This window comes from Macaca fascicularis, chromosome 16 (genome assembly GCF_037993035.2).
Source record: "Macaca fascicularis isolate 582-1 chromosome 16, T2T-MFA8v1.1".
Classification (NCBI taxonomy): Eukaryota; Metazoa; Chordata; class Mammalia; order Primates; family Cercopithecidae; genus Macaca; species Macaca fascicularis.
Window position 1 is genome coordinate 873,488 of NC_088390.1, and position 22,968 is coordinate 896,455.

Below are 22,968 nucleotides of genomic sequence, written 5' to 3' on the forward strand. Positions count from 1 at the left end.
CCGAGCAACACAGTGAGAGTGTCTCCACAAAAAATCAAACAATTAGCTGGGTGTGGTAGCACGTGGCTGTTGTCCCAGCTATTCAGGAGGCTGAGGTGGGAGGATCTCTTGAGCCTGAGAGGTCAAGGCTGCAGACAGCCATAATGAAGCCACTGCATTCCACCCTGGGTGACAGAGCAATGTCTCAAAACCAAAAACAAAACACCAGCTTGGGCAAAGCTATCTTTCTTATATCCTCATTTTCTAATTGATCACATCCCCCAGATGTGGGAAAGTAATAACTTTAGTTTAAAATTAGTTTTTGCAGATCTAATGAATATCTAAATAATATACATATATTTTTGAAACGGAGTCTTGCTCTTGTTCCCCAGGCTGGAGTGCAATGGTGTGATCTCGGCTCACCACAACCTCCACCTCCCGGGTTCAAGGGATTCTCCTGCCTTGGTCTCCTGAGTAGCTGAGATTACAGGCGTGCGCCACCACACCTAATTTTGTATTTTTAGTAGAGATGGGGTTTCTCCATGTTGGTCAGGCTGGTCTCGAGCTCCCATCTAATTTTGTACTTTTAGTAGAGATGGGGTTTCTCCATGTTGGTCAGGCTGGTCTCGAGCTCCCAACCTCAGGTGATCCACCTGCCTCAGCCTCCCAAAGTGCTGGAATTACAGGCATGAGCCACTGCACCTGGCCTAAATAATAATTTTTAAAAATTACTGTTTTTTGGTTTAGAATTACTTAGCTGAACTGTGCAGAAGCAAGCTTCTGGATTCCTTGATAAAAAGCCAAAGTTGTAGGCTCAAGGGCTTTAGGATGAATAAAATGTTTGAAAAAAACACAACAGGACGAGGCAGGCTGATCACCTGAGGTCAGAAGTTCAAGACCAGCCTGACGAACATGGAGAAACCCCGTCTCTACTAAAAATACAAAAATTAGCCAGGCGTGGTGGCACATGCCTGTAATCCCAGCTACTCAGGAGGCTAAGGCAGGAGAATCGCTTGAACCCAGGAGGCGGAGGTTGCGGTGAGCCGAGGTTGTGCCACTGCACTCCAGCCTGGGTGACGAGTGAAACTCTGTCTCAAAAATAAAGAAAAACAAAAACAAAATGCAACAACGCAAAAGACATGACAAGCGATGAAATAAATAAAAGGAGGCAGATCTCCTAAAGCGAAAATGTCCCGTGCAGACACACAGCGCTATCTTGCACCCTGCATGGTGCCCACTATCATGCACAGTTGTATATTTAGGAGAAAAATGTTTTGGTACGCAAAATACAAGATAAGCAGACAAAAGGGAAACCAGTGTCTGTTATTCAGTCATTCAGTACTTACATAAATCACTTCTTTTACTACAACAAACTTCGAGGGCCACATTATAGCGGTCCAATACACTGGGAAAAGGCGTTTCTTTTCACGAGGACAATATTACTAGAGATGAACATTAAAAATTACTTAATCTAATAGGAAATAGGAAAATTAACATACATTCTAAAGAGAAGCAGAAGTTTATCTGGTTATTCAAAGTTCATATAATAATTTCCACATGTATAAAAAAAAAAAGCCGGGCACAGTGGCTCACGCCTGTAATCCCAGCACTTTGGGAGGCTGAAGTGGGTGGATCACCTGAGGTCGGGAGTTCGAGACCAGCCTGACCAACGTGGAGAAACCCCGTCTCTACTAAAAATACAAAATTAACCAGACGTGGCGGCGCATGCCTGTAGTCCCAGCTACTTGGGAGGCTGAGGCAGGAGAATCAATCGAACTCAGGAGGCAGAGGTTGCAGTGAGCCAAGATTGCGCCATTGCACTGCAGCCTGGGCAACAAGAGTGAAACTCTGTCTCAAAAAAAAAAAAAGAACCAATTACCTAGAGGAGGGCCATATATAACTTGGTTTGCTTTGAAACTCAAGATTGCTTCCCCAGGATACAGAATTTAAGCTGAATGAAAAGCTGTAGAGCTGGATGATAATTTCTTTCTCTCAGTGAAGGTATAATAGTATCACACCTATAAGAAGATAAGCTGAAACGCAACCAAAATTTCCATGCCCCGCGCCCTGCCAGTAAGGGAGGACAGCAGAGGTTATGATTTACAAGTAATTCTATGTATGTTCTTTTGGAACCAGGATCCTCTGAGTCAATTCCTTCCAATCTCCTAAGTTTATTTTTAAAAATCCGAACCTGGCCGCCACTTTAAATGATGAGACTTAGGGACTGGTGTAACAGCTTGATTTTGGAAGCTTACTTTAAAAAAAAAAAATTTAATTATTCGATGAATACCCAATATAATTCCATTTCGAGTGATTAAAACCTATTTGTTACATAGAACCAAACAAAACTACAAGAAAACATTTTTAAAACCTTTTTTTCAGGCTGATGAAATTGTTTAATCTATTTTAAAGAAATCTCACATGATGTTCTGTGGGGATTAAAAATATACACAGAAAAAAATAAAACAAAACAAAATATATATATACAGAAAGAAACTTGCACAGAGCCAGGTGTGCAGCAACGTCACACACTCATTCCTTTCTGTTTCCTCTGGATGCTCAAAATGTAAAAGCAAGAAAGATGGGGATGTTAACCAAACCTTTTGGCCCAAGGAATAAAATTTCTTTAAAAAATTTAAAATGTCTGGCCGGGCGCGGTGGCTCAAGCCTGTAATCCCAGCACTTTGGGAGGCCGAGACGGGCGGATCACGAGGTCGGGAGATCGAGACCATCCTGGTTAACACGGTGAAACCCCGTCTCTACTAAAAAATACAAAAAACTAGCCGGGCGAGATGGCGGGCGCCTGTAGTCCCAGCTACTCGGGAGGCTGAGGCAGGAGAATGGCGTGAACCCGGGAGGCGGAGCTTGCAGTGAGCTGAGATCCGGCCACTGCACTCCACCCTGGGTGACAGAGTGAGACTCCGTCTCAAAAAAAAAAAAAAAAAAAAAATTTAAAATGTCAAAACCTGCCAGAGATAGCAGAACAGCCTATCATTATCAGGTGCTGGGAATGGCACCATGACAAGCCATTAATTTGGACTGACTTGAACACCTGCTCTCATAAAATCCGCATGATTCAGAGTTAACCCTAACCATCTGCAATCCCAACCAAAGTCATGTTTCATGCTGCTGTCCTAGTCTGGACAATCATCTGTCACTAATCGAACACAGTTATATACAGAATGTGCAGTCCCAGCAATACTGTAGATTATAGCAGGCGTTCTCTACCTGCACTCATGATTGGATTTCATTTCTAAAATACATCAGAGCTTTCAAAGGTTGAAATACACAGATCTGCACTACCCAAGCCTCCTTGCCTCTAGGGGAAACAAATCAGAAGAACATTTATCAGGAACTGACACGTCAGGCCTCACAGGTGCTGGGCAGGAATCACAGAGGCTTGCTCTGCATCACGTCTTCCATTAACCTGAAGCTTTGGGTTTATTGTGTTTAGCAAACCACTCGTCACTTTTATCTGCTGCCATTGCCTGTAAAATAGAAAGAGAATAAACATTGACTCCAAGTCTGAAAAACAAAAGATATAGCCCACTTTATACCACACTGTACTGACCACAGTAAAAAAATTAACATTAAAAAAAAGGACCCAACCCCCCGCTCCAAAAAAAAGAAAAGAGAAATAAAATTTTTTGTTAACATTTAAAGAGTATTAATCCAGTACAGAGTATTATGTTCAGTGAGGCAAGAGATACTGGTGAGTAATGAGCCACTGTGGACCCTCACTCTGCCAAGTCAAGGGCAAAGCCTGTAGCTAGGAAGTGTGGCTGGAGGGCCAACTAGACCAGGGACCCGCATGCCAGGCAGTAGGATCTCTGGTAAAAGAGAAAGTGCTGCCTCTCCACTCACAGCATCTGGGCAGATACTCAGGAATCTTTAGTATCACGAAACTCAGTCTGATAGTGAGGTCAAACATGAAACTCTATGTGATGTTTTAGTGATGAAGCGTGGAATGATTCCTTTTTCATAAGTCTCCTCCCAGCCTACTCTTCTGATGTTGGTTCTGTTTAGTTTGGGCATCTTAATTAAAAATGAAGCCTTGAGCCATGCCCCGTGGTCACACCTATAGTCATAGCCACTTGGAGGCTGAGGCCAGAGGATCACTTGAGTTCAGAAATTCGAGTTCAGCCTGGGTAACAGAGTGAGACCCTGTCTCATATATATACATAAAGACACAAATAAAAATACGTAAGTAAGTAGAAAGCCTTAACAATTTTTGGTTCCACAAGCATCCCTTTAGTTGTTTAGCAAGAACAAACATTCATTTACTTAGTCAAAAAGAGCTAGGTACCATGCTGGGTTCAGGGGTGTCAGCAGAGACAGCTGGAAGCTTCGAGGAGTGTACAGAACAGCTGAGAACTCAGATATGGAAACAAGCATTTTGCATGACAGAGTGTGTGTACGCATGTGTGTGTCCTGAAGCATCTGCTATAATATCTACCTCAGCAGGAAGTCACAAGATGAGTGGGCAATTGAAAATGAAGAAACAAATATATTTATTATTTAGAAACAGTGAAGGTGAAAGTGGCTGTCCTAGGAAGTGTAACTCAGAGATGGACCGTTTCATTTCTAAAATATCTTAGTACTATCTGATTTATTATCTTAATGAAAGTAAGTATTTAAAAATCAAAGATACGCTTTAAAAAACCACAGCTCACAAATATGCACGTTTCTGTCTTTTAGGAGCCATAAAAAGTGGGAGGAAAGAACAACTAAATGATTTGGAGAATCTAAGAAAGCTTTTTTTTTTTTTTTTTTTGAGACGGAGTTTCGGTCTTATCACCCAGGCTGGAGTGCAATGGTGCAATCTTGGCTCACTGCAACCTCCGCCTTCTGGGTTCAAGCGATTCTCCTGCCTCAGCCTCCCAAGTAGCTGGGATTACAGGCATACGCCACCATGCCCGGCTAATTTTTTGTATTTAGTAGAGACAGGATTTCACCATGTTGGTCAGGCTGGTCTGGGACCCCTGACCTCAGGTGAGCCACCCGCCTTGGTCCCCCAAAGTGCTGGGATTGCAGGCGTGAGTCACCACACCTGGCCGAACCTAAGAAAGCTTTTAAGTGTTGAAGGACAATTAAAAGAGGAGGGGGGGGAAAGCCCTTTGGGTTGGATGCAAGAAGATGTATCTTAGCTAATGCAACAGTTCAGTGGGACTGGAATGGGGATGGGTCAGGGGACTTAGGGAGGGAGGCAGGACAGAAGGTCAGAGGGTAGGGAATGTCCAAGTATGTCACACGCTCTGTCACAGAGTCTGAAATTTATCTCAGAGGCAAGAGAGAGCTATCAGATCAAACAGTTTTAAAAATGACTGGATATTTGCTTTGGGACAGACCGTAAGGTGACAATAAGGCCTTTCAAAGGGAGAGCTGAAAGGCAGAAGAAATTTCAGAGGTAGAACTCACAGCTCTTGGTGACTAACAGCTAAAGTAATTTAAGGATGAGGAGAAATAATGTTCAAAAGTGACTGTCTGTAAATCTAAAACGTCTATTAAATGTTAAAAAACAAAACATAACAAAATAACACCAAAACCGGCTCCGAGGATTCCAGTGGGAACGAGCAGGATCACAGATACGCTGTCCTGTCCAGGGAGGGAGCAGGGCAGAGAGGAAGAAAAAGGACTGACGGTAAAGCCTGAAAGGCATCCGTCCAGGCCCTGCCTGCTCCCACTCAGTGTGTGGTCCTCAGGGGTGAGGGGGAATGACTTCATCACCATCCAAGCCCTTACCTGCCACTTGGTGTATGGTATTCAAGGGTGAGGGCCAATGACTTAATCATGTTTAGTCTCGGTTTCCTCATTTGCAAAGGCTGATGCTATCAACCTTGCAGGTTATGGTATGAATCAGAGAATGTATATAAAGCACTTAAGGCTGGGTGTAATCCCAGCACTTTGGGAGGCAGGCGGGCAGATCACCTGAGGTCAAGAGTTCGAGACCAGCTTGGCCAACATGGTGAAACGCTCTCTCTACTAAAAATACAAAAACTAGCTGGACATGGTGGCGCACGCCTGTAATCCCAGCTACTTGGGAATCCCAGCTACTCTCCTGAGGCAGGAGAATCACCTGAACCCGGGAGGCGGAGGCTGCAGTGAGCTGAGATCACGCCACTGCACTCTAGCCTGGGCAACAGGTGAGACTCCGTCTCAAAATAAATAAATAAATAAAAACAAGGCACTTAAGAATGTATTGATATAGTAGCATTTATTTCTTTTTATTTTTATTTATTTATATATTTTTACTATAAATAGAGAGTTTATCTGGGCCAACCTTGAAGACGGCAACCCAGGAACATAGATTGAGGTTTCCAGAATCTACACTCCCAAGTAGCCTTTATTTAATATTACTGGAAGAGGAATGGATTTGAGGTAAGATGAGTTATAGACACGCTGAGTTTGATACATGGTGGGTTTCCTAAGTGAAGAGCTTCTCGGGATGTAACGTTGGTCTGGACAGAAAAAGTACTACACATAAGAAAAAAAGTTCATAAGCTGGACTTCACCAAAACAAAAAATTCCTGGTCTTCAAAAACTCAATGAATGGCTGGGAAAAATACTTGCATTTGCAAGTGATGAAGGAACAATGAGAAACTACGGTACAGAGTGGAGGTAAGAGTCACGTAAGGGTCGGCCATACTCTCTTCGGTTGTGCATATTTGGAATTTTTCAAAGGAATGACTCTTCTTCATCGAGGTAAGAGTCACATAAGGACCTGTTGTACTCTCTTCGGTTCTGCATATTTGGAACTTTTCATCGTGAAATATTAAAAGTTATTTAAAAATGGACAAAAGACTTGAACATAAAATTCACAAAAAGAAGTAAATGGCTAATAAGCACATGAAAAGCTGCTCAACATCACTGAAATATCCCTGCAGTCATCAGGGAAATAAAAATTAAACCTTTGTGGGGCTGAGCTGGAAGGATCACTGCAGTCCAGCCTGGGCAACACAGCAAGAATCTGTCTCTACAAACATAGAAAACATTAGCTGGGCACAGTGGTGCACCTGCAGCCCTAGCTATGTGGGTGGCTGAGGCGCAAGGATCACTTGATTGCACCAATTAAACCATTTCACATGTGCTAGAACAGGTAAAGAAAACCACAAAAAGCAAAATAAGTGTTGGTGAGAATGAAGAACAACTGGACCTATCAGACAAACGATGGTCCTATTACTTTCAATGACTGTCTGACACTTTCTTATAAGGTAAAAGCAATTCTACTCCCAGATATTTACTCAAGAGAAATGAAACATTTATCTATCTACAACAAGATTTACACAAGAATGTTCATGGCAGTCTTCCTTAGATAAAAAATCTAGAAATAAACCGAATGTCCACCACTGGAAGAATGAATGAGCAAATTGTTATATTCATAAAATTGAGTATCCATCAGCAATAAAAAAAAAAAAAAAAAACACAAAAAACGGCACCAAGCTGTGATATGCAGTTACACGGCAGAATCTCAAAACCACGTTGAGCAAAAGAAGCCAGGCACAAGAGAATACCGAATGATCCCATTTGTATGAAGTCCAAGAACGAGCTCACCTACAGTGACAGAAGTCAGAATAGCGGCTGATCTGGGAGATGAGGGTGCCAACTCACTGGAAGTGGGCATGAGGGAACTTCTTGGGAAAATGGTGTGTATTTTGAGTAATGGTTGTATGAGTAAACACAACTGTCAAAACACATTGAAATTCTACCTAAATTATGCCTCATCAACAACCACCACTTGTATGAGCTCAGGAAGGAGTTAAAAACTAGAAGTGAGGAAGCTGGAGCAAGGATGATGGTTAAGTTCAGAGCAGGGGTAAGCAGAGTCGCAGGTAAGCCCTCACCAGAGCAGAGGAAGAATGCAGAGTGGGAAAAATGGCACAGCAGGGCTACGGGTAAAAAACACTTTGGGATGAGACACAGAAAGAGGTGCCCGTGTCTGAGGAGAAACTGTCAGGGAGATGAAAACGGCAGGATGGCTGGGTGCAGTGGCTCACGCCTGTAATCCCAGTCCTTTGGGAGGCCGAGGCGGGCGGATCGCCTGAGGTCAGTAGTTCAAGACCAGCCTGACCAACATTGTGAAACCCCATCTCTACTAAAAATACAAAAATTAACCAGGCGTGGTGGTGCGTGCCTGTAGTCCCAGCTACCAGTTACTCAGGAGGCTGAGGCAGGAGAATTGCTTGAATCTGGGAGGCAGAGGTTGCAGTGAGCTGAGATCGCGTCACTGCACTCCACCCTGGGCGACAGAGCAAGACTGCATCTCAAAAAAAAAGAAAAAGAAAATGTCAGGATCGCCAGGGAGCAGGAGTTCATCAGTGCTATGGAAGAGTGAGCAGAGGCTGGGCGCGGTGGCTCACATCTGTAATCCCAGCACTTTGGGAGGCCAAGATGGATCAATCGATTGAGCCCAAGAAGTTCGAAACCAGCCTGGGCAACATGGTGAAACCCCATCTCTACAAAAAATGCAAAAATTAGCTAGGCGTGGTGGCACACGCCTGTGGTTCCAGCTACTCGGGAGGCTGAGGTGGGAGGATCACTTGAGCGTAGGAGGCGGAGGCTGCAGTGAGCTGAGATCGCGCCACCGCACTACAGCCTGGGTGACAGAGACCCCGTTTTAAAAATAAAATGGGCCCAGGCGCGGTGGCTCCCGCCTGTAATCCCAGCACTTTGGGAGGCCAAGGCAGGCGGATCGCCTGAGGTCAGGAGTTCGAGACCATCCCGGCCAACACGCTGAAGCCTCGTCTCTACTAAAAATAGAAAAATTAGCCAGGTGTGGTGGCGGGTGCCTGTAATCCCAGCTACTCGGGAGGCTGAGACAGGAGAATCGCTTGATCCCCGGAGGTGGAGGTTGCAGTGAGCCAAGATCGCACCACTGCACTCCAGTCTAGGTGACAGAGCAAAAATCCATCTCAAAAAACAAAATAAAATGGGCTAGGCGCAGTGTCTCACACCTGTAATCCCAGCACTTTAGGAGGCTGAGGTGGGTGGATCACTTGAGGCTACGAGTTTGAGACCAGCCTGGCCAACCTGGCAAAACCCTGTCTCTACTAATACAAAAATTAGCCAGCATGATGGCGGGCGCCTGTAGTTCCAGCTCCTCGGGAGGCTGAGGCAGGAGACTCGCTTGACCCTGGGAGGTGGAGGTTGCAGTGAGCTGAGACTGCGCCATTGCATTCCAGCCTGGGTGACAGAGCTAGACTCCATCTCAAAAAATTTAATTAATTAATTAAATTAAATAAAGAGCGAGGAGAAAGAGTCTGGCAAATTTGTCAGCTGAGAGGATAACTGAGATTCTATCTTCCTTCAGAATAAAATGTATAAAGACTATTTTCTATACATTTCCTGCTTTAACGTTAATTGTGCATCTACTATTATGTAATTTGCCAAGCTCTATAAACTATAACAAGCTGATGAGATAGACACTCTTATTTTCTGAAATTTTTGGATGAGAAGACTAAAGTTCAAAGAATTTAAGTAAACTGTTTAAGGTCAGTCACATAGTTATATGACCGAACCAAGAAAGACAGATCTGTTCCTTTAATCATTCAACAAAGTATTTGCAGAACGTCTAGTACACGCCAGGTATGTGCTAGGAGCCAGGATCCGAAAACTACTTGGAATGCTTCTGAATTACTGAGTTTGATGAGAATCTAAAAGTAGTTGCTATATTTGGCAAGAAACAAAAGCACTTCACCAAGTAACGAGAGCCAGTGCACAACAGACTGAAGTGAAAACGGGAGGCGAGAAAGAGAAACAGTGTGCACTCAGAGTTTCAGAAGAAGAAACCTGGAGAGGACGTAGAAAAGGGAAACAGTGCGCACTCAGGTTTTCAGAAGAATCTGGAGAGGAGATATTGGGTCAGTAAAAGGTTTTTAAAGGATGGGAGCTTTCAGCGCCTGTTTGCATGCTGGCGAGAATAACTCACTAGAAAAAAGAGACGGATGCTGCAGAATGGAGAAGAGATGATCAAAGGAGCTGCAGAGCTGAGGGGGATGGGATGGAGGCATCTCCATGCAGAGAGCAGAATAAGGACGGATCCAGCAGCACTGCTTCCAGGGCAGCCTGAGGTTGTGGCAAGGCACAAATGCCGAGTCTAGACGAGCGGTCTCCACAGGTGGCAGTGAAGACATCAGTCCTTGGCTCAGGTCAACCCAACAGCGAAAGGACGTGGTTCTGACAGTAAGAACCTGGACCCTGTTGCGTAGGCCCTCCCACACACACTTAATGCCACCCCCCTCAAGCCCATGGTGACACAAATGTAGAAATGACACTCACATCATCCAACAATTTGCTTCCCTCTGGATCCACCTTAGAAAGTTCTCGAAATGCTTCATCCCCAACAAAGCAAATTTCATGTCCGTCCTACACCAATAAAGAGAAAAGACACCTGCCAAAGACATCCTTGAAGAAACCCCTGGTCCAGCCTGCCCCCTGCCTGAGGAATACTTACAGGGTCGGCCAGAATGACCACTTGTACTGTTGCTTTCCCTGGGGTGTCTAGGCTCACCAGGGGAGTCAGAATCTTCTGGTTCTCCCTTTTCATCAAGTCTTCTAAGTCTGGCAACTTGAGGAAAACAAAGGGGCAACGTGAGCCAGGGGTCACATACTACTCAGGACACGGCCCTCGTCAGCCCTAGAGGAGTATCAGACACCAGAAAGAACCAAGGCGCCGTGTGTTTGAATTTACTATCTCAGCTGCTCTTCAAACAACTGCTGACCTTGATACTAAAGCCACAGTCAAAAGGACCTCGAGAAGGGAAGGCCAAGGTTCTTAGCTGGGCTGAACGAGCTAGTCGCAGAGCTCAAACAATCTGGTATCAAGCATTACCTCTTTCTGGGGGCAAGAGAAGGCAATTCTTCCAAAAGCTGCTGCGTGCTCCACCGCACCCTTGACGCCCTGGAGCTCCAGCTTACACTGAAATAGGAAAGGGGGTTATTTTTTGGAACAGGTTCTACATTACATGTACGTGGTAGAAAAATTCAAACAGTATATACAAAAGGAATAAAGTAAAAACTAAGGTTCTAGCCTACTCTCACCCCAGAGACAACTAGTAAGCAGTTTCCTGTGTATCCTTCTAGAAGCACTGCACGTGCACGCATCTATCTTTTTTTTACACAAATGGTAGCATAATTTACAAATTATTCTGTTCCTTGTTTTTCTCCACTTAATGTCACCATATCGATACATAAAGATTTGCCTCAATCTCTTTCCTAGCTACGTAGTAATCCATTCCACGAATGAACCATAAATTACTGAAGTATGTCTCTAATCTATAGGACACTGAAATTCTTACGTGTTGTGATTACAAACAATGCTGCAACAGACAACCTTGCACACACTTCTGTGTGCCTCTGTGTGCTGAGTACATCTGTAAATAATTCCTAGGAGTAGAATTGCAGGGTCAAAGGGCAAGAACTACATCGTGCTCAAATGCTGGGTTATTAGCAAAAGGAGATGAAAAAGATCTTGTATTAAATCCATTCAAAGGGCCGGGCGCGGTGGCTCACACCTGTAATCCCAGCACTTTGGGAGGCTGAGGAGGGCGGATCACGAGGTCAGGAGATCGAGACCATCCTGGCTAACACGGTGAAACCCCACCTCTACTAAAAATACAAAAAACTAGCCGGGCGAGGTGGCGGGCGCCTGTAGTCCCAGCTACTCGGGAGGCTGAGGCAGGAGAATGGCGGGAACCCGGGAGGCGGAGCTTGCAGTGAGCCGAGATCGCGCCGGGCGACAGAGCGAGACTCCATCTCAAAAAAAAAAAAAAAAATCCATTCAATCTCTTTGATTAAGCAATTCCACTTCTGAAGAGATATATCCCCAAATATAAACAAGGTAATATCTGGGTGGTGAGGTTATCACTTATTTTCATTTTCTGCTTATCTATCTAAATATTGAATCACTGTGAAGAAACTATGGGAACAACCTTCATGTTAACCTCATTCATATAGGTTATAAGCCATTTATAAGCTTCATTTATAAGCCAAATTCAAAGTAACAGGTTAGTTATTCTTCTCCAAGATTGCTCACCTGGTTATCAGCATAGCCCAGCAAAGCCCTTTGCTTTTCTTCATCTTTTTCATAAATTTTCATTCCCAGTAGATCACACCAGTAGTTCAAGGACTTGTGAAGATCAGACACTGCTAGAGTTACTTTTAATACAGGATCTGTTGGGTGATAAAGCAGGAACAGACAGATCAATTTAATGGAATAAAACAGAAAGACCAAAACATGCTCATGAATACATACAAATTCAGTTTATGTTAAGAAAGGGATTTTAAGCCAGTATGAAGTCAGGTGCGGTGGCCCATGCCTGTAATCCCAGCACTTTGGAAGACTGAGGCAGGAGGACTGCACGAGCCTAGGAATTCAAGACCAGCCCAGGCAACACAGTGAGACCTCACCTGGACGAAAAATTTTTAAAAATTGGCTGGGCGCAGTGGCTCAGCTCACGCCTGTAATCCCAGCACTTTAGGAGGCCAAGGCAGGTGGATCCCCTGAGGTCAGGAGTTCGACACCAGCCTGGCCAACATGGCGAAACCCTGTCTCTACTGAAAATACAAAAAAAAATTAGCTGGGTGTAGTGGCGCATGCCTGTAATCCCACCTGCTTGGGAGGCTGAGACAGGAGAATCGCTTGAACCTGGGAGGCAGAGGTTGCAGTGAGCCGAGATGGCACCACTGCACTCTAGTCTGGGAGACAAGAGCAAAGTTCCGTCTCAAAAAAAAAAAAAAAAAAAAATTAGGCTTGGTGGCTCATGTCTGTATTCCCAGCCACTTGAAAGGCTAAAGCAGGAGGATCGCTTGAGCCCAGGAGGTCGAGGCTGCAGTGAGCCAAGACTGCACTACTGCACTCCAGCCTGGGCGACAGAGTGAGATCCTGTCTCCAAAAACAAAAAAAAAGACACTATGAAAAGCCTAATTATTCAATGGATGGCACTAAGAAGACTGGCTAGTCATTTGGTAAGAAAAACTTACATCTTTGAAATAAATGACAAAATACATTCCTGATGGGTTAAAAAAATAAGTTTAAAAAACGAAATCATGAAAATACCAGATATAGATGATTATTTATACAATTTTGAGTAGAGGAAGATTTTTCTTTAAACCTGACACCAAAGATAGAAGAACTATGATGAAAAAAATTCTGCTACGCAAATTACACAAAATGGAAAACTAGACAACAAACAAAAAAAGGAATTACAATCAAAACCAGAGTACACAACACAGTAGGGGGAAAAACTACAATAGATTGGACAAAAAGTCCTTAATATGTAAATCACCTGTAAATATTAATAGGAAAAGAATGAACATGCTAGAAAAATAGGCAAAAGGCACAAAGCAATAATCCACAGAAGAAGGAATTAGAATGCTCAATTAACATATGAAAAAATATTCAACCTGACCCCCCTAAAAAACAAAGACATTAGAATTCACATAAAATCTTTTGTTATCTAATGTGCAAATAATGTTAAAAGTTGGCAGTGTTAACTCTTATTAGTGTAGAGGGGAAAATCACTATCTTACAATACTAGTAAAGTGTAAGTTAGTACATTTCTGGGCAATAATTTGTCAGACTGTACCAAAAGCTTTAAAAAATGTTCATTGCTTTTGAAAGAACAAGTCAATTTTCAGCCACTCAAAGGTAACTGTGGATGTATGACGGGCTTTTACCACCAAGACATTCATCAGTATTGCTTAGAACGACAAAACACTAGGAACGACATAAATATCCAACAACAGAGAATTGTTTATCTTCCTACAATGTAATAATACAATGGAATTCCTATAAAAGGATATGAAGAAATGTATACACTTAATTATATATATGTATTTTTGACGAAAGATTAGAAAGATATACTCTAAAACGTCAGCAGTGGTTCTCTCTGGATATATGGGTGTGTGTGTTTTTTCCGGCTTATCTGCTTGTCGAAGGAAGAAACTTGATTATTTTGTAAAAAGAATAAAAGTCATATTGAAACACCTACTGTTATTGGAAACTTTTCACATTTAAAGTGACTTTCTAAAGAGCTGTTCCATGTCTCCATCTGACTATGATACATTCATTACATTTTTCTTTCGTTTTTCACCTCCTTAGTCCTGTTTGTTAGAACAGTAATACTGTGACTAAGACGCTGTTTCTCACAAGTGCCTCCGCCTGGCAGGCTCCATTTTTCTCCTTTCCATTTACTTCAAAATCAACAAATCCCAGTTGACTTGGAGCCTGAAGGGACGCAGGACAGGAAGTTAACAAGTGGATGAAGCTGCACAGAAGTAATTCAGAGGAAAGATGAATGCCAGCCAGACAGAAGGTCTGACCACAACCAACCAGAAACGCCCAAAGGGATTTCCATTCCAAAGGACAAAAGCATCTTAGCACCGTGGAGCTCTCTATTATTTTAAGTACTGACATATCACTAAGGCTGGAGAAAAAAAATGGATGGTGAAGCTAGTTGCAAGAGTTAAGTTTTAAAGTCAGCAAAGGATCAATCACCTATCAACAAAAAAACACCATAAACACCCTTTAAATCACCAGTGAAGTAGAGAAACACCATCTCTCCACGAGTCCCACGCAGCCAAGTCTAGCCTCCCACACTGAACGGACTGATCTTTCTTTTGCTGAGCACCAGATGATAAACAAGGAGCATTCAACATCCTACGCAGACTCAGCAGGGGGGCACCGGGGACAGGAGGCCGACCAGTGGAAGAAGAATTTCCAGGACTCCTTTCTAAGGCCCACTTGCGGTCATACGTTCACCAAGTGAGACAGTGGGCACAAGTGCCTTTGCCATTCGCCAGCATTTTCCCCGTTTTTGCTTTTGTTTTGGCAGGGCAGGTAGGTGAATTTGCAGGCATTAAATACAAAATGAAACACTGATGAGGCTGTCTCTGCAGCCAACAAAACAAACCCTGCAAAGTTTCCTTCTTGTTCTGTGTGGCAGTCAGCGAGGGGGCTCCTCATTTCCACGCCATCCCTCGCCGAGTACCGACCCTAAAGTTTGGGACCTCGGCTCCAGAGGCTAAATGGTTTGGGGATGATCCTATTTCTCTTGCCAGTGATTGGTATCGGAGCAGGCACAGTATATCAGATCTGACCAGGAAGTTTGCTGGAAGATTCTAGGAAAGTTTTTCTTCTGCTCTTAAAAAGAAAGCAAGCCAGGCGCGGTGGCTCACGCCTGTAATCCCAGCACTTTGGGAGGCCAAGGCGGGTGGATCATGAGGTCAGGAGATTGAGAGTATCCTGGCCAACACGGTGAAACCCCGTCTCTACTAAAAATACAAAAAATTAGCCGGGCGTGGTGGTGAGCGCCTGTAGTACCAGCTACTCGGGAGGCTGAGGCAGGAGAATCACTTGAACCTGGGAGGCGGAGGTTGCAGTGAGCCGAGATTGCGCCACTGCACTCCAGCCTGCGCGACAGAGCAAGACTCCATCTCAAAAAAAAAAAAAAAAAAGAAGAAAGCAAAAAGGGCCGGGCATGGTGGCTCACGCCTGTCACCCCAACATTTTGGGAAGCTGAGGCAGACGGATCAAGTGAGGTCAGAAGTTCGAGACCAGCCTGGTCAACATGGTGAAACCTTGTCTCTACTAAAAATACAAAAATTAGCTGGGCATGGTGGCGTTTGCCTGTAATCTCAGCTACTGGAAAGGCTGAGGCAGGAGAATCGCTTGAACCTGGGAGGTAGAGGTTGCAGTGAGCCGAGATTGTGCCACTGCACCCCAGCCTGGGCGCTGGGCGACAGAGCAAGATTCTGTCTCAAAAAAAAAATAATTTTTAAAAAGTAATAAAAATACAAAAAAAAAAAAAAAAAAAAAAAGCTGGGCGTAGTGGCAGGCGCCTGTAATCCCAGCTACTTGGGAGGCTGAGGAAGGAGAATTGCTTGAACCCAGAGGGCAGAGGTTGCAGTGAGCAGAGATCATGCCACTGCACTCCAGCCAGAGCGACAGAGTCTCAAAAAAAAAAAAAAAAGCAAAAAGAAGTCAGCATCTCCTCTCCTACCAGATAGGCATGTGGGAGCATGTGGCCCTGCCTGCTCCTGGCAGCCCTCCTGCAACCTTGAGGGGACCAGCTCTAGGAGAGGCACCTGCAGAGAACAACAGAACGTAGAAAGAGAAAAATGTGGCGAGCTGGCGAATCATCTAACCTTGAAATCTTCCCCAGCTATAGAACGCCTGCTCTGTGAGCTAAAACATTCCATAACTGTTCAATGTAGTTGGGTTTTCTGTTATTTACAGATGAAAGACTCACAAATCAATAAATTACCAGTAGAACAGAACCAGTCTAGATCCCCTATTGCTATGTATTAAAGTTCTGATATGAGAATATAATTTCTCCGGTAACAGGTAAAAGCATTGGCTGGGGAAGACACGTCACGTGAACACAGAAAAAAGACAGGCGGCCCTCACTCTCCTTTCCTCAAAGATGCCTTTAGACAGAGGCTTTTTCTGGTTCTGGTATAATTACCTGACTGAGGCAGACTGCGATTCTGCAAATAGAACTTATATCCTCCTGGGGCCTCGGTTTCAAAAACACCTTCTGCGACTTCCGTCAGGGGCCACTCCAGCTTCCTGGCGTTGCTGACAGCCTGGCTAGAAGCGAGCGTGATTCCCTAAAACAAACCACAGTACATCCAAGTACATGATCACAACAGATATTTTACAGAACAAGACAATGAGCCCAACCCCTACTGCCTACTGCCTTTAGGTAAAATCACCTAAGATTAACTGGCATCCAACATTTTATTCTAGCGATTTAAAAACAGGTTTTCAATGTTTTATCCCACAAACATTCAGATCTTCATGAATAATAGGACAGAAATTGAAATGCCAGTGAAGTCGGATTCATTTAACACCAAAGATAACCTCTTCTAATTCTAAAGATCTAGCCAGAGAAATCTTGATGCTACCTGGGTCTGCCAGCTAGCTACCTATTTAAGGTGAACTGTCCTTGCTTTTTTAACAAACAAACAAACAAAACAAAAATAAGCAAACTCTCAAGGTTTCCTTACATTTAATCAAAGTGTCTAGAAATGGACACCTATGCTTTCTGATAAGACCAGCCTTGTTTCTAGCTTCGATTATTATAATGGCCTCTCTGCCTCCAGTCTTGTAAATCCATTATCCACTCTGCAGCCAAAGTAAACTTTCCAAAACGCATCCTACAGTCTACCCCCAGAGAGCAGCCAGCCTTGTTTTCCCTTTGCTCAAAGTCCTCCAATGGCTCATTTCTCTCGGATGACTTATGGTCTAGGAGGCCCCCTACAGTCTCACCCCATGGCACTGCTGACCCCATTCTTACCACGTCCCCTCTCATTCTCTGTTCCAGCCACACTGGCTTCCTTACACCTCCTTGAACACTCCAGATGTTACCTGAGGGCTCTTGCACAGGCTATTCGCTGCCTGGAATGCTCGTCCCCCGGATACCCACATGGCTAACTCCCTGACCTCTTTTGAGCCTCTGCTCAAATGTTATCTCTTCACTCACACGCACCCTCAACACCCTACTCAAATTTACAACCAGCTACCTACCCCCAGCCAAAAATCCACTAGAAAAAAACAGTATTTACCATAAAGTCATTGCCAAGCTTGTAGTCTCCGATGCCGTAATTGTAAGTCAGTTCTGCAACAAAATGATCGTCCTCAGGCCCAAATCCCACCATTGTTTTACTCCATTTCCCATCATAAGGCCTAGAAAATAAAAGTAAATGAACTAAGTGACCACAGACAAATCGGCCTCAGGCCACCCCCAGAGAACTACTGGGCACAGAGAAATGAGCAGTCCTGTCTGGTCCTAAAAGTTCTCTTAAGGATGAGATGACTTCAGATGGTGCAGAAAGCAGCTGTGGGCAGTACTCATGGGACCCTACAACAAGCTCCTAAGACTATCTATTCAGCATCTACTTGAAGGAAAGATTTGTTCACCTTTTCTGTAAAGCAAGGAACAGAATCCTAAAGACAGTTCTCCAACTAACCTGTTATTTCCTTGACTATCAATCAACAAGTATGGACTTGGACTGTTCCAACTTGTCATGGTACTAAGATTAAGAGATGGCCAGGCGCAGTGGCTCAGGCCTGTAATCCCAGCACTTTGGGAGGCCGAGGCAGGAGGATCACCTGAGATCAGGAGTTCAAGAGCAGCCTGGCCAACATGGTGAAACCCCATCTCTACTAAAAATACAAAAATCAGCTGGGTGTGGTGGCACGTGCCTGCAGTCCCACGTACTAGGGAGGCTGAGGGAGGAGAACTGCTTGAACCCGGGAGACAGAGGTTGCAGTGAGCCAGGATAATGAGCCTGTACTCTCACCTGGGTGACGGAGTAAGACTGTCTCAAAAAAAACAAGGACATTAGAAGCCGCTGCTTCATCCAGAGCATGTATTTGCATTTGTGGCATAATATGCAACATATCTGGTCACTGTCCCCGGTTCCTCTGGAATTTCCTGACGGGAACATATTTTGTTATTCACAATGAGCCCCTTTCGGTCACACCTGAGTTAATGCTAATGAGGAGACTTAGAGTGGGACCTCTACATAGACTCAGGATGGGGCTGGTCACCAGAAAGACAAATGATTAGAGGACTGGAACTTTCAGTCCCACCCACCAACCTCTGGGAAGGAAAGGGATGGAGACTGGGCTCTATTAGGCTTGAACAACGAGACTTGATGAGCTTCGGGGATGCTGAACGCATGCAGGTGCTGGATCGGAGCCTGCCCCAGAACAGCACGGAAGCACCGCCGCCCCGGAACAGCACGGAAGCTCTGCGGCCCCGGAACAGCACGGAAGCGCCGCCGCCCCGGAACAGCACGGAAGCTCTGCGGCCCCGGAACAGCACGGAAGCTCTGCGGCCCCGGAACAGCACGGAAGCACCGCCGCCCCGGAACAGCACGGAAGCTCTGCGGCCGCCCCGGAACAGCACGGAAGCTCTGCGGCCCCGGAACAGCACGGAAGCTCTGCGGCCGCCCCGGAACAGCACGGAAGCTCTGCGGCCGCTCCCCATGCCCTGCCCTGTGTATCTCTTCCGTCCAGCCGTTTCTAACTCGTACCCTTTATAATAAACCAGTAAATGCAAGTGTTTCCAGCGTTTCCCTTCGTTCCATGGGCCACTGCAGTAGATTATCAATCGGATTAAATAACAGGACAGCCCGCTGGTATTAAGAGAACTGGAGAATTGCTTCACGTGCCACAAGTGTTGTATGAGAGTGCAGAGACAACAGAATATGTGTTCCCGACATTCCTGAAGTCGCCTCCACAATTTATTGCCTCCTGAATTAATTCCACTGCTTTATACTCACTATGAGGGTGCAGAGAAACAGAGTATGTGTTCCCCATGTTCCTGAAGTTGCCTCCGCAATTTACTGCCTCCTTAATTAATTCCACTGCTTTATACTCACGTTGAGAAACTGTCTTCTGTTATCCGGGTGTAGTCAGAGCCTAAAGAAGATTTTAAGAAACAAGGTATCATACCCATTGCAGGCGGCTTTGCAGCCTTCTTCAAATTCCTCATGCCGCAGGACCTGGTGTGAGATTTAGAATAAATTGTGAAGTGTTACTAGTATTGTTCACAGCATCTTTAGCAGAAACTAAAATGTCAAAACACAGATATTATCATTTGTAAGCTTTATTTGTAAAAGAACAAAAGCAAATGAGCTTTATACTTCTCCCAGGATAGAAGCAGTAGAAGCAAGAACAGTTTGACACCAAGGGTCGGGCTACCAAATCAGTTGTGAAATCTATTCAGATTGGTAAGCAGTGCTATGCAGTGGGAAAAAGTGCAGCCTTCAGCATTAAAGAAGTCTGATTTGGACCGGGCACAGTGGCTTACATCTGTAATACCAGCACTTTCAGAGATTAAGGCAGGTGGATCGCCTGAGGTCAGGAGTTCAAGATCAACCTGGCAAACATGGTGAAACCCCATCTCAACTGAAAATACAAAAATTAGCCAGGCGAGGTGGCACGTGCCTGTGATCCCAGCTATTCAGGAGGCTGAGGCAGGAGAATCACTTGGACCCATGAGGCGGAGGTTGCAGTGAGCAGAGATCACGCCACTGTACTCCAGCCTGGGTGATGAACAAAACTCCATTTCAAAATGAATTTAAAAAAAGGACGGGCTCTGTGGCTCATGCCTGTCATCCCAGCACTTTGGAAGGCTGAGGTGGGCGGATCACCTGAGGTCGGGAGTTCGAGACCAGCCTGGCCAACACAGTGAAACCCCGTCTCTACTAAAAATACAAAATTAGCCAGGCGTGGTCGTGGGCGTTTGTAATCCCAGCTACTCAGGAGGCTCAGGTAGAAGAATTGTTTGAACACGGGAGGCACAGGTTGCAGTGAGCTGAGACTGCACCATTACACTCCAGCCTGGGTGACAAGAGCAAATCTCAATCTCAAAAAAAAAAAAGCAAAGAGTCTGATTTGGAATTCCATCATTTAGTAGTTGTGTAACTCTGAGCAAGTTAGAATCTGAGTCTCAGTCTCCTAACATGTGATGGGAATGGAAGTTATTAAAGCATCTCACAGAACCCTGCACACAGCAGGCTCTCAATGTGTTGGCTTTAGTCTTCCTTTTTGATTCCCACAGCTCCTGCCAGTTCAAGTTCCCAGTGCTCTGCTCAGACTATTAAAAATCATCCTTATTGATATCCTTCCTTAATACCACCGTAAAAGTACATGCCTAAAGCACACAGGTCTGATCCCATCACTGCCCTGTTTAAGAACGTAAGTGAGCTCCCTTCTTACTGCAGCATAAAATCCAAATTATTTAGCATAGCATTCAAGATACTACCAGAAGCAATGCCGACCTGTCCATCCTGATATCCCAACTCCTCAACTTCAACTAAGCAACCTCAACTAAAGGCACATAAAACCAGTGGCTTCGCAAACATGTGCCATCACTGCACTGGCTCTTTAGTGTTACTATGTAGCTCCCCCTCTAATCTATCTGTGGATATCCCAACTTTAGAAGTCAACTCGAATCCTGGCTAACACGGTGAAACTCCATCTCTACCAAAAATACAAAAAAAAAAAAAAAAAAATGAGCCAGGAGTGGTGGCGGCCGCCTGTGGTCCCACCTACTGGGGAGGCTGAGGCAGGAGAATGGCATGAACTCCGGAGGCGGAGATCGCGCCACTACACTCCAGCCTGGGTGGCAGAGCGACACTCTGTCTCAAAAAAAAAAAAAAGTCAACTCAAATACAAGGTCTACAGGAATTATTTCCTCACCACCCAGGTTGGAAAAACCTCTCCTTTTGTATTTTCATAATAGTTGCTAATACTTACATAATGTACTATCATCTATATGTTAAATACTATACATATAATAAGGTGCTTAATCTTTTTTTTTGAGAGGGAGTTTTGCTTTTGTCGCCCAGGCTGGAATACAATGGCGCGATCTCGGCTCACTGCAACCTCTGCCTCCCAGGTACAAGCAATTCTCCTGCCTCAGCCTCCTGAGTAGCTGGGATTACAGGTGCGTGCCACCACGCCCGGGTAATTTCTGTATTTTTAGTAGAGACGAGGTTTCACCATGTTGGCCAGGCTGGTGTCCAACTCCTGACCTCCAGCGATCCGCGCCTCGGCCTCCCAAAGTGCTGGGATTACAGGTGTGAGGCACCGCGCCCGGCACATGTTTAGTCTTTACAGCAAGCTTTTGATCAACGAAGAAATACTAACAAGGGACAGCTCTGTGGTTTCTGCTATCGAAAGTTTTGTGGTTTTTCACTATCAAATTCTGACTTCCATTACCATCACCTACGTACAAATCCAGTTCCAACTCCCACCCCAATCCAGGCCATGAGCTCTAATGGAGGATTATCCATCAGGGTCATTTGAACCTTTGCTGCCAAAACTCAATGTAGTACCCTAAAAATAGCAGATTTTTTTTTTTTTTTTTTGAGACGGAGTCTCGCTCTGTCACCCAGGCTGGAGTGCAGTGGCACGATCTCGGCTCACTGCAAGCTCCGCCTCCCGGGTTTACACCATTCTCCTGCCTCAGCCTCCCAAGTAGATGGAACTACAGGCACCCACCACCGCGCCTGGCTAATGTTTTGTATTTTTAGTAGAGACGGGGTTTCACCGTGTTAGCCAGGATGGTCTCAATCCCCTGACCTCGTGATCCACCCGCCTCAGCCTCCCAAAGTGCTGGGATTACAGGCGTGAGCCACTGCGCCCGGCAAAATAGCAGATATTTTAAAAATGATCTGACGAATTCAGACCCCCGTCTACCGCACCGCCTCCACACTAAACCGCGCTCTTGCACCTTTCAAGTCTTCCTTACTGGTGTGCTCCCTACCTCCCCGGCTTATCGAAGGAGGTCCCCCAAACCCCGTTCCCCAACCAAGTCCTGCAGTAACAGCTTCTCAGGACCGGGGAGAGACTGCTTGTGGGTGCTGCTGAAAAGGAGATGGGTTGAGAATTGGAGCCCATATTCAGAGAGACTGAGTACCCGAGTGGAGCCATTCCGACCAGCCCTGACAGAAGCAGAACTCTGAATATGCTGGTTTTAACTACATCAAAGGCTCCAAACCGGAAAAGACAAATATTAACTGGAAAGCATTATATGTCATTTTGTGTATTTACCGTCTTTTCCGGTAGACAGTAAGCTCCACAAGGGCGGAGCTCAGTAAACATCTACGAGTGACTTAAACGAAAGGACGTGCTGGGCACACCGCGGGGACTAATCGCGTTAGGCCCCTCTCCAAGGCCTATGATCCCCACCGGCAACTCGCCGCTCCCGAAGCTGAACTCCGCGCAGGGCCCAAGGTCGGGCACCCTCCGGCTGAGGTTCACGACACACCCATCTTCCCCTCCCTCCGCCAGGGCCGGCTCGGGGGCCCGTTCCCGCCTCGCGCGCCAGCCCCAGTCGAACCCGGCCTGCACCTTCATCCCCAGGACGTCCCGATAGAAACGCGCCGTCTGGAAGCGGTTTCCCACTTTGAACACGAAGTGCAGAGCTCTGCGAGCAGCCATGACTCCCGCGCACGCAGCCGTCACGCGCA

At 45.3% G+C, this 22,968-nt stretch overlaps 1 protein-coding gene across 3 annotated transcripts; it reads right to left on the reverse strand.

Moving 5' to 3' along the window:
- Window positions 1–1,283: 1,283 nt before the first annotated feature.
- Window positions 1,284–22,965, reverse strand: GLOD4 (glyoxalase domain containing 4). Of its 3 annotated transcripts, none has more exons than XM_065532220.2 (9): window positions 22,850–22,965; window positions 19,442–19,491; window positions 17,545–17,665; window positions 16,443–16,587; window positions 12,011–12,147; window positions 10,808–10,894; window positions 10,430–10,543; window positions 10,255–10,341; window positions 1,284–3,467 (listed from the first exon to the last, which is right to left on the reverse strand). In XM_065532220.2, the coding sequence occupies exons 1-9, from the start codon at window positions 22,937–22,939 to the stop codon at window positions 3,402–3,404; spliced, it is 897 nt and encodes a 298-aa protein (XP_065388292.1). In that variant the 5' UTR covers window positions 22,940–22,965; the 3' UTR covers window positions 1,284–3,401. The 3 variants fall into 3 exon arrangements, with proteins under 3 accessions (XP_065388292.1, XP_073874251.1, XP_073874252.1); XM_074018150.1 differs by having other exon boundaries at window positions 18,583–19,491; XM_074018151.1 differs by having other exon boundaries at window positions 18,283–19,491.
- Between the last annotated feature and the right edge of the window lie 3 nt (window positions 22,966–22,968).

Excerpts from the sequence above, each read along its gene's own strand:
- GLOD4 (XM_074018150.1), bottom strand. The coding sequence starts at position 18,974 with ATGGGGAGCGGCCGCAGAGCTTCCGTGCTGTTCCGGGGCGGCCGCAGA. Across the intron at positions 12,148-16,442 it reads TCGCAGTCTGCCTCAGTCAG|ATCCTGTATTAAAAGTAACT; the intron begins GTAATTATACCA and ends ATCACCCAACAG. Across the intron at positions 10,895-12,010 it reads TGGGCTATGCTGATAACCAG|TGTAAGCTGGAGCTCCAGGG; the intron begins GTGAGCAATCTT and ends TTCCTATTTCAG.